The following is a 12,250-nucleotide window of genomic DNA, read 5'->3' on the forward strand; positions in this document are numbered from 1 at the left end:
TTTATCTAAGTATGCCATGTCATGGAGCTCCTCAAACTGATCTGTATCCGTCGCGCGGGGGGATGGGGCTATAAGTAGGTACTTAGACAACAAACAGCAACTACGTGCACCAGCAAACCGCGTCCCTCGTCCGGATAATAAAACAATTAGCATTGTTTGTTGAGCACTCTAGCGGACCGAACGGCTGTATACCGGGGCTGACGCCACAAGTCTGACAGGGCAGTGCCGGCGCTCCTTGCTATAAGTTCAGACTTATGAAATAACAAAGTTCTGCGACTCACAAAGGTGTTGGAAATCGACCCAACGGCAAAAAAAAATCAAGCTGCTACGGTGACGCACAGCCGAGAAGGCTGTAAAGACTCTGTGTAAACGTGTCATAACTACCCACTAGGGTAGCCCGTAACAACGTTGCACGCTGTCCCCGATTATGACTGACAACATTATACTCGATACCTAACCTGTTAGTAGGCCGGGGGGATCCAGGGCGTCGCAAGTCCATCTACGACACGTCGCAAGTTACGACACATATGCCGTCGCAAGTTGTGTCGTAGCGGAAAAGGAGGGATGTTGAGGAAAGAGGGGTTTGTCGGAGGATACGACAGAACGTAGCTGCGACGAGGTTTAAATACCCGCTTTACTCGAGAATTTAAAAGGCTACACGATCAGCTGATCCCGTAGTAAACGTCAGTAAGGTCGAAAACTCTATCACGCATAAAGGAACATTCGCCTTTGTGGTTTGCGAGCTTATGAGACAGCAAGGTCAAGCATGTTCTCTGATTCTGAAGCTTTGTATTAACTGGGTGACTTGTGGTTGCTAACGCTCACGTGATTTGCCATAAAATTTGGGATCGATCACAGGAGATTCGTGGCTATAGGGCATCTAGAATCGATGCTTTAGAAGAAATGAGTTCCGAGAGTTTGAGGTCACAGAGAGGTAAGAAATTTGTAGATAGAGGTCACAATTGGAGGTTACAGAGGTCATCTGGGACACGTCAGGTCACAGATGTCAACTTGGGGTCATCACAGAGCTCAATTGGAGACCACGGAGGTAATCTGAGAAGTGAGACACGTCAGGTCACAGAGGGCAACTTGGGGGCACGTCAGGTCACAGAGGTCAACCTAGGGTCATCACAGAGCTCAATTGGAGGTCACGGAGGTCATCTGGGACACATCAAGTCACAGAGGTCAACTTGGGGTCATCACAGAGCTCAATTGAAGGTCATTGGGGCCATCTGGGACACGTCAGGTCACAGAGGTCAGCTGGGTGCCATCAGAGAGGTCACTTAGAGGTCACAGAGGTCATATGGGACACGTCAGGTCACAGAGGTCAACTAAAGGTCATCAGAGAGCTCAATTGGAGGTCATCTGGGACACGTCAGGTCACAGAGGTCAGCTTAGAGTCATTAGAGAGCTCAATTGGAGGTCACGGAGGTCATCTGGGACACGTCAGGTAACAGAGGTCAACTTGGGGTCATCACAGAGCTCTATTGGAGGTCATGAGGGTCATCTGGGACACGTCAGGTCACAGATGTCAACTTGGGGTCATCATAGAGGTCACTTAGAGGTTACAGAGGTCATATGGGACACGCCAGGTCACAGAGGTTAAGTTGGGGTCATCACATGAGCTCAAATGGAGGTCATCTGGGACACGTCAGGTCACAGAGGTCAGCTTAGAGTCATCAGAGAGCTCAATTGGAGGTCACGGAGGTCATCTGGGACACGTCAGGTCACAAAGGTCATGTTGGGGTCATCACATAGCTCTATTGGAGGTCATGGGGTCATCTGGGACACGTCAGGTCACAGAGGTCAGCTTGGAGTCATCAGAGAGCTCAAAAGGATGTCACGGAGGTCATCTGGGACAGGTCAGGTCAAAAAAGGTCAACTTGGGGTCATCACAGAGCTCATTGGAGGTCATCGAGGTCAGCTGGGACACGTCGTTTTTGGAATTGGGAGAATATTTTGGGGGATGCCCCTTGCAACGTCCAAGACCGCCTTTCTGGATTCGCCAGTGGTTGCTGGGATGGTGTTAGGCTACTTCATATCCCCGAATACCCAATAAATGTGAATATAACATATTATGCACCATTTTCAACACTCCCGCTGGCACGGATTGAGGCCTCATAGACGACCCGTCAGTTCAAGCTCTATAACTCGCGTTAGCGTCAACGGATTGCAACCAAATTTTCAGGATCTAAAGTTTAAACAATTTTACACCTACCATGTAAATTTCGTGACCATGACCCGAATGACCTGTGACCTGTGACCTCTTCCTCAAGACAAGGTCAACTTGCGACACAACTTACGACTGCTATTTCAAATTCGTAAGTTGTGTCGCAAATCAGGCTATTTGCGATAGACTTTACTACTTAAGTAACGCTACTCATCGATTGATCCCTTCAAAAACGACTTACTACACAACTTGCGACACGTCGCAGCTACGACGAGGCTTACGACGCTCTGGATCCCCCCAGCCTAGGTATCGAGTATAATGTTGTCAGTCATAATCGGGGACAGCGTGCAACGTAATGTCAGTGACATGGGGAATTGGGGATCGTTGAACAGCGCTCCAGGCTCATTCGTGAGCGCAATTGAGCGTTTTAGGTCATACAAAAAGAATCAAAATAAATGCCTACACCCCACGGCTCACGACATTATTTAATGTACTGACAACTACATATAGCATATGACATATAACTTGACGGGAGGACACCGACTAGATATAGCTGTCAAACTTACCGGCTGGTTTTGTCTCCGCCCAGACGGTCAGACGCCCTCAGAGACCGATATCTTGGCGACCCTGCCAAACAGAAACAAAACGAAAATCAGAATTCAGTCGCTAAAACTAGACAGAACAGTAAGTACATACTCAGACGCAACGGTACGCATTTGATAAATTTACAACGCACGTTATCTGCGTAGGCATTGGTAGATACAACACGTTTGTGAGAGCCCTGACCTATCGGGCTTATCTCAACACAAAGGCAGCTGATTTCCGCTTGATTGTTGCGGTACAACTGCACCACCGACTATCTTCCTGTAACTCAAGGGTTCACACAGTTCGCACGAGTTTACTTTCTACATGTCGTCCGGAAAAGGGGAAACATGAGCATTGAGCAATGAGTATTGACTGAGCAGTGAGCAACAAGTTGAGAAAATGTGGTAAAATAGTCACCGTTCACACATCGATCGGCGAACTTTCGTGAGAGCTTTAAGGTTACCAACGTACGCTACGAAGGGAGTCCGAAGGTTACCTACGTTGCAACATTCGTACTATCGAGTTCGTATAACTATCGAGCATGGGGTAGGTTTTACTGCATATAGCTTTATCTAAGTATGCCATGTCATGGAGCTCCTCAAACTGATCTGTATCCGTCGCGCGGGGGGATGGGGCTATAAGTAGGTACTTAGACAACAAACAGCAACTACGTGCACCAGCAAACCGCGTCCCTCGTCCGGATAATAAAACAATTAGCATTGTTTGTTGAGCACTCTAGCGGACCGAACGGCTGTATACCGGGGCTGACGCCACAAGTCTGACAGGGCAGTGCCGGCGCTCCTTGCTATAAGTTCAGACTTATGAAATAACAAAGTTCTGCGACTCACAAAGGTGTTGGAAATCGACCCAACGGCAAAAAAAATCAAGCTGCTACGGTGACGCACAGCCGAGAAGGCTGTAAAGACTCTGTGTAAACGTGTCATAACTACCCACTAGGGTAGCCCGTAACAGCTAAAGCGGGTCTCAGGTACCACTCTATGGCATATAATCGAATAGAAACCCCTGTAAGTGATCCCACCATTCCGGTGGGTAAGGTCAGGCGGCCGTCAGGACAGGGTGAACCAGTGACATTAACTTCCGATGGGTATCAGTGGCAGCAGCTATATCAATCGACTGATGAAAGGCACGTTGGAGAGAGATGGTAAACGTGAGTGGGGGTAGGGCAGTTGTCACTTCCGAAAGATGAGTTGAGTTCAGCAATTTTTTTGGCAATCAAGTGAGACGCTTACCCAACGTATACCCCTGAAGACTATCGACAGTAATATCTAGGTCTAGATAGATGATCTATATGGATGCACATTGCACAACTTCACATCTGCATAGTGCAGAGAGCACACTACAAGTCACAGAGTCCATTCGTCAGTTACAGGTCGCTGAGGAGGCGGACCCAGCGCTCCCTGTCTGTCATTGCTGAAGGATGACGCCAATGGCCCGTTTATTTGACGTCACTGGCCCGTTTAGATTGAGACGCCTTCGTACTCTGTGTACTCGCCTCTCAAATCACCGCCGGTCAATTAGGCGGTGTTGAACGGAGCGGGAAAGGACAGACGGAGCGCAAATCACCTGGCGAGACATCCAATTACTGAGAGGTATTCACTGGAGTGGATGGTATAGGAGGCGGACAGCGAGACAGACATCACGTCACGAAAACGACTTTAACAGTCCAAACGGACTCATCTGTCCGTATCAAAGTAACCACCATACACAAGGCTCGGTTTGTTCTACGAGTACATTGAGCGAGTACGAGTACATGGGTGTTGCAAGGACGTTTAGAGTAAAATATCAAAATTAACTACGAATAGTCGTCAACCGTCTCTGTCCCCGCTAATCGCCGCGCTCTTCCACTCTCCGCCCCCTCTGCCCGCTCCTGTGCGATACCAGAGCAGTGTCGAGCACAGCGCTCACCACGCCCGCCCGGACAGCCATACCACCCTCCGTCTGCACTAGTGATGCAAATATTTAACATACATACGAGCTCGCCCGTCCATCAGTTGCAGATGAGACAAGCACAATATCAAGTTCAATGGGCTTTTGAGACAATAAACACAGCCGAGTGTCGCCAAATGGTAAGTCGAATGATAGGGAACATGCGACTTTGACATCACGCGAAATAGCATTGGCCGCAGTCACTGCGGTATGGATAAGATGGAGAGGCGGACGAAGCCTTTTTTTTCAGTCGACTTCTTCCGTACAAATTGACAGCATCTACTCAGAGGAACGTTACAAACAACGGGTTCTCTTCGTCCTTAAAATTACAGCACATAGTCTTATGTTTTCGTGGCAGCGACATTCCACCTATACGTCAATGTGGTTAATTTTGAGGACGGTCCCGCACCTCTAATGTGCACTGTATCAGTCCGGGTGGGTCTTGCCGGCTGGGAAGGGAGGGGACACAGGACCAGCGGGCGGGGGGGGGGATGCAACGTGCCCTGCGCGAGCCATCTGCGTGCTCTGCACTGCGCCGGGGAGAGGGGGGGGGGTTGCGACAGAGTGGTGGTGCTCTGCTGCGTGCCCTGGGCCGAGCTGAGAGCGACACAGCGGTGTGGGGCCCGCCCCGGCGCACATTGTGATTTACAGACACGCGAAGGTCTGTAGAGATGTGAAGAAAAAAAATAATAGAGATGAAGTCAGCCGAGAGGACGCGTCAAGAGTCGACATGGATTGTCCGTTCTATGTGGCACAACACTTTTGCTGAAAAAAAGATAAATTCAAAACCGCCTTATTACTAGCGGCATCAAAACTTGTTATAGTCGACATTGAAACAAGAATCTTCAGCGCCAGATAAATAACAAAAGTCCCTGAGCACGGTAGGTACTAGGTATGTACCACGTTTGCCATTGAGCGATTCTAACTTTGTCTACGATCAGTCCAATCCCACAAGGTGCGATATTCTCAGCCCGCGACCTTAGGGCGTTGGAGCGGTCGACCTCTGCTGCCGCCGATGTAGCGGCGACCTGCGACGGACGGAGGAGGCAGCACAACTTATCGAGCGTCTGCTCCTGTGTCGAGTCGATCAGCGACCGGCGCACACACACGGGCCCGGCAGTCAGTGTCACAGGGGTGACTGTAGAGCGAACCGAGCCGACAGTTTCACGGAGCACGGTTCGAGTCAGTGTGTCACAGGGGTGACTACTAACTTCAGGGTGGGCTGGTCCGACCAGAGTCTAACTCCAGACGGACATCGGAGAGGGTTCAGTCATTCATAATTCAATGCTCAGAAATGTAGGTAGGTCCCAAAGCTTTATCGTTTGGCCGAGGGCGTGAATCATCCCATCCGGTTCCGAAATTGGCCCCTGTATCATCATCGTCAAATCATTATTACACCAGGTAACACCAACGACTGAAATGATTCAAAACAAATAACCTCGACCGCCCAGTGTCCATAATACTATATAGAACGGCCCCAGTTTCAAATGACTGTCATAATGTGGTTCGACACAAGGTCGAATAGCCGATCACAAGGCCGACACCGCCCTAAACCGAGACCCTAAAATAAAACCGCAGTATTTAGTGCCGTGTTTGTGTGGATGAACACAGGACTTAACCTTGGTGAAGCCGGCGCCTTAAAAGGTGCCGCTACCATCATTTGCTCGTGAAATTTTGCACAGGTTGGCGAGCATGATCGCTTTCTAGCGACGATAATCAATAATGATAAGTGAATGGCTTTCAGCATCTACCTTAGTCGCGCTGCTTTCCTACGGTGCCTTCTGTCCTCCATGACCCATGGTTCAACATCTCCCTTACTGCAAGAACGTAAACAAATAGTGTAACTAATTTAACAAGAATGTTTCGTGTATCTCTCAATATCGTGTAAGCAAACACATGGAATATCCAGTGGACCAGACGCCCCTAATTAGTCCGATGTCATGAAACATAACGAATGCAGCCTGCAATCCAATACTTGAGGTCTGAGGATCTGATATCCTGAGAGCCAACCCACAGATAAGGGCGATTGCTACAGGAGTGCCTAAGTGAAATTGGCGATCGATTTGGTGGGGATATAAACAAAAGAAATAAACTACATGGAATAGACGCAGCAGTTCACGCCATATCACTTTAGGACGCAGTCAATTCTCTGAGCAATGGTCTGCTTTGAGAGCGTCGTAAACCGTTATTCGTGAGCTCATCGAGCTAGAGAAGTACCGACCCTCAACTTCCTTCCAAGAGAACACTCTTCTCCAGCCTGTGAGACTGGTATCCCCACCAGTGCTGTATATACACCTGTCCTCTTGTTCTGCATCACCACCTGCGACATGACAATCAAACACAGCAAACAGCACTCACATCCAAGAACACCAACCGGCAAACGTCGCACCTCCACTCCCTTCGATCCCAGTCGTCAACAACATCCTGGTGACACCCCTCATCGCGTGAACCCAATCCTCGTCCCAGGGCGGCCTGACAGGAAGCATCACGACCTGACCCAACGTCTCGCCTCACCGACTGTCTGATTGGGCCGGTCCCGGTGGGACGGAGACCACAGTCGGACCTAGCAGCTGCCGAACCCCGGCGCCTCGCTCCGCACGACCTTGCCCGCTGGGGGCGGAAGGAACGGGCTGGCGCGCACGAGCGGCCCGCCGACTGCTCATGGTCGGGCGAGGTCGCTTCTGCGAACTGCCGCGCCGGAGGAGAGGGTACGAACTGGGGTGGTCGGCTGCAGAGGAGGGTAGAAGGTGTGAGGTAGGGAGTGTGGTGGCTGTGTGAGCGTTAAGGCTGAAACAGACTCCTCCGCATTCAGGAAATCGCATGCGAGAGCCTATTCAGATACATTGTAATTCTGCCCGCATCAATCGCATGCGGGAGGTGCGTACGATTTATGCGAGATTGCTGCCATGTATTTAGGCTCTCGGGTGCGATTTCCTGCCAGCGGAAAGTCTGTTTCAGGCTTTAGGGTACGCGTTGGTCGGTGAGCCAGTCCAGAGAAAGGGAAACACTATGAGGCACCATCGCATACGATAAGTCTGCAACGAGCCATGTGCTGTTTTACCTTACGGTGAGCTGAACTTTGCATAAACTTTTAACGGGCCCTTCCGAAACGAGCGTGGCGGGTATGCAGGTCAAAAGTATCAATCATTTCATAGCTGCATTTGCAAGCCATGAAGTGCATGAGCCAGTGCATTTGCAAGTATGTAACTACCGCTGTTGCACGTAGTTGCTGCAGTTCTGGCAGGTAGCTTGCATGAACAAGCTCGTAAGACGGTTTGCAATGACTAGCGACGTACCAGTTATCTTCGTCAATCTGTGCCTATTCGTCTCACAAAATCAAGCGAGCCCGGACCCAATGAAGAGCAAAGTCGACCAAAGTCGCATGTAAACGGTGATCGGTCGACAATAGCTGCAGTCTGCAGCATCTGCATCCTGCAGATGCTCGGATGGAAATGGAGGTGTGAATTATGAAATGCACCACAACAAAACTATAAATGTTTAAGGGTGATCAATCGGAGTACAGGTTCAGCAACAAAGGTGCAAATGTTCACACATTAACATATCACATATCAAGCGGATGACGAGCACAAGATTTGCCGCTTGGAACAATGAATGCCTACCCCACCAAGCACTGTATGCTTGGTGCCTTTCAAGAAACACAATGAACAATGAGTGGCTGATAAATGATACTGTCTGCGGGTGCGCGGCTGGCGCTCGCAGCGACTGACAAGAATACGCCGGGATGACTGTATGAGGACGGCAGAGGGTACGATTTAGCACCAGTAGATAGTCTGTGGGGGGGATCACTCGCTTTTAGGAAGCATTTATGGGCCACTTATGGATTGACACGCCATAAAAGCGAACCGGCGCACACTGAATACCTTCTTAAATAAATAATGCTTGGTTGCAAACAGAGAGGTAAAATGAAAATACCAAACCGTGAAAGAATGTACAGTTCTCGGGGTCGGGAAGCCGGATCAAAACAATCACAAAATAGACACCAGTTAAAAATAAGTGAAAATGCAGAGAGCCACGAAGAAAATGCACCGATGTTTGGGATTGAGCGACAACGGTGATCCATTAGGCAGAGTTCCTGAACTAAATGACCGGTAGCAGACACCAATGTTGTTTGACCGAAGCAGTGACACGACCTATCGACGACCCAACCCTGCAAAAACTCACCGCGAGTCGCCGTCGAACGCACGTGGCCGGCGCTGGGGCAGCCGACGTAAAGCCGCTCGCGGCCAACCGGACGGGCTCGGGCGGGCCGCGCGACGCTCCTGGCACCGCGCGCCGCTACACTTCCGTTGTACTACAAGGTCACCTTGACCGAGGCAGCCGCGTAACCCCAGTGGAAGCGCCCGCGAGTATAGCGGTCCCGTGCGTACCCCGGCGGTGAGAGGTCTACAAACAGCGACTAGGGGCCGGGCGGGTCAGCTGGCGGGCCGGTCGGCGTCGGCTGCTGGCTGCCGCCGGTCGGAGTCGCGTCGCGTCGGACCGGGGGCGACGCTGCACGTGGTACGCTGGTGCATCACTCGCGGACAGAAGGCGGCAGCTCCACCGCGCGTCCCAGACGGAGAGGTTGAAGATACGCGTGTGAAACTGAGCCGCTGGTTCCGGATAGAGACCTCCACACGGGACGCGCGACCGCGTCACCCGTCACACACTGTCACAAAACAGTCACTTCAAACGTCCACAGACTTGAGAATCGACCCCACTCAACAAACGGCTGTCTTCCACCGCTCGAGCCGTTATACCCGCTCGCAGGAGATCACTGTCGAGCTGTGGTGGCCCGCGCCGCGCACACACCTCTGCCCTCGCGCGTCTGCGGCCGCCGCGGCACTGCGGGGTCGGCTCGGTTCGGCTCAGTTCGGCAGTCGGCTGCCAGTCGCTGACTGTCGGCGGTGCCGGTCCGCCCGGGAGGGGAGGGGAGGGGACGGGGAGCGGGGAGGCCCGGCGCGTACAGTCTCCGTCAGCTGGCCGCCGACCCGCCAGCTGGGACTGTTGCGGCGCGTCGCGCGGCGCAGGGGCGCGCCCAGCGGCGCCGGCTCGGGGGGGGGGGGGCGCGCCGGGTCGGGTCGGCCGCGGTAAGATGGCGCCGCCGGGTCAGTCGAACGCACCGGGTCTCGGCCACTGAGGCCGATCGATGCTCGCCACCGTCGAGCGGTCGGGTCGACGGGCCGGCCGGTGCGTGAGCCTGGCGGCGAAATGTCAGCGGAGACCGACCTGGGTGTGCTGGGTCGGTCGCGGGTCACAGACAGACCGGGCCGCGGAGGCGTGCTCCCACGGACCCTCCGTCGGCTCTCCGCGTGGCTGGGCACACATTCTACGACAGAGTCGGTATTCGACACGTCGCTCAGAGCTCGTAGCATCACACCAACGACATGAAATAGACGAGCAACGAACGAGAAATGAGGTATCAAGTAACCACGAGATGACCGTAAGTTTCACGCCGACTGGTAGACGTTACGCTAACCAACTACCTCGCAATTCTGACTAAAAGACCACCGTATCTGGTGATAAACATCCCGGGTCTCCCAGACGGCCGCGCAGATTCCATAGTACGTCGTCAGACCGCACCTCCATCTCAGATTCATCAGCGCTACACGCCTGACCGTGACTCAGCTAACAATGGCCCATTCTGTGCGGCCAACCGACACGTCATCAAAGTCGATACAGCCGCCGGCCGTAGCACTTTAGCGGCAGCCTTCAATTCACGACTCACACAAAACTACGGGGCCGGCCGCTACAGGCTACAGCCACGATCGAATGGCACGCCCAAGGGACAGACCGGACCCCGAAGACCACACACCTGACGGTCTTGATGGATGTGTCTCAGCCCGAGGGTTTATAGCGGAACACACACGCATCTACGCACGTCACGGTCCCAGCATCTACTTTCACTGACAGCGCCAGCAGCCTTGCAAAGGCCGACGATAAGGATAATAGCGACGATATCATCTACGAATGATGGCTATTCTAGTCACCATTCGGACGAGTTTCAAGTTAATAGTACCTGCTGTTCGAGATGCGTTATTGCGTTATTTTAGATAGGGCAGGCGTTTCTAATCGAAATAGCCGAGCCCAAGCCATCAGGCCCTATATCCCGGCAGTTGCTGGGGTATTTCGCCACCCACCGTTTGCTGGGGGGGGGGGCGTTAAACGCCCCCAGCCGATAACTCGAGAACCAATAGACGCAGCGAAACGCACGAGGCGGCAAACGAAAGAACGCGACGAGACGCTTCAGATGAGTACTTTTAAGTTGAATTTTGGGGTCACAGGTCAGGTCAAGGTCAGGTCAAACACCTGAAATCGGGCTTTCAGTGGCATGGACTTCAGGACTTCGCAATGGGCGGCTCTCGTCATAAACTGTCAAAACGGTGCACAATCCATCATATACAGGGTGGGATGGACAAATTGAGACAAGTTTCTACGCGGTTGTACGCCTCGGCTATAACCGCAATCTGATTGGTCGCATCGCTGGCACGGCCCTCAGATGCTATAAAAGCGAGGGTGACCAAAGGTCAGGGGGTCCACCTATCCGTGCTTCTATCCTCAGGATACTGAAATCCTTCTCCTCCACGCCACAACCCCCCTCCGGTCTGGACAGGCAACTTTATCTCATGCGGGCTGCTCCCTTGGAGCAGCACCGCTGCTCCCGAAGGAGCGCACCCCGTAGCCGGGTGCAGTGAGTGCCTTGGGGCTGGGTGGCCTGTCCTCTGGACGGGCTCAGCCCCGGCGACTCACTAGGGTGCCTGCCCAGACCAATGTCTCCCCCTAATTCCTATCATCCTTCCGGCTCTGCAATGGTCTTGTCGACCGAAAGGGCCTAACCCAACAAAACAAACAAAAAAAAGGTCAGGTCAAATCATGTCTGGTCGCGGAGCCGAGTACGATCGCCGAGCTGCCGTGCTCCAGGCGCTGCGCGCAGGGAGGAGCCCGGCGGAGATCAGCGAGTTCCTGCGTGTCCGACGGAGCACGGTGTACCGCATTGCCAAGCGTGTGCGGGCACAGGAGGGCGGTGGAGATGGCGAGGATGAAGGAGAGGTGACTCCCGAGCGTAAAAAGCGTAAATCAGGGCCTGGGAAGAAGGGAAAAAGAGAACGCCGGCGTTCCTGCAGCAACTCCAGGCTCTGATCGAGGAGGACCCGAACAGAACAGACCCGAACTTCTTCGAACAGAACGAAAAGGTGAACACAGACGTCTACCTACGGGTTCTGGAGACTGTCGTGCTGCCCTGGATCAAGGAAGTCACGAGAGGAGCTGGATATGTCTTCCAGCAAGACTCAGCACCCGCACACGCAGCAAAGAAGACGCAGGAGTGGTGCCGGCAGAACATGCACCTGACGTGGACCAAGGAGTTCTGGCCCCCCAACTCTCCGGACCTCAACCCCCTGGACTACTTTGTCTGGGGCGAAGTTGAGAGGGTCTCCAACAAGAACCCCCACCCCTCCAGGGAGACTCTGAAGCGGACCATCGAGGAGACGGTGGCGGCCATGGACCGAGCTGTCGTGAAGCGCGCGTGCGGCAGGTTCAGGAGCCGGCTGG

At 52.9% G+C, this 12,250-nt stretch overlaps 1 protein-coding gene across 1 annotated transcript in view; it reads right to left on the reverse strand.

Annotated features, from left to right (window-relative positions):
• Nucleotides 1–12,250, reverse strand: part of LOC122388924 — a 28,568-nt gene that overhangs the window by 3,321 nt on the left and 12,997 nt on the right. The window contains exon 4 of the mRNA XM_043380435.1: nt 2,737–2,797. Within this exon, the coding sequence (XP_043236370.1) occupies nt 2,737–2,797 (61 nt within the window). The remainder of the gene's footprint in view (nt 1–2,736; nt 2,798–12,250) is intronic.

The sequence above is a fragment of the Amphibalanus amphitrite genome, unplaced genomic scaffold (genome assembly GCF_019059575.1).
Source record: "Amphibalanus amphitrite isolate SeventyFive unplaced genomic scaffold, NRLGWU_Aamphi_draft 000339F_arrow, whole genome shotgun sequence".
Taxonomy (NCBI): domain Eukaryota; kingdom Metazoa; phylum Arthropoda; class Thecostraca; order Balanomorpha; family Balanidae; genus Amphibalanus; species Amphibalanus amphitrite.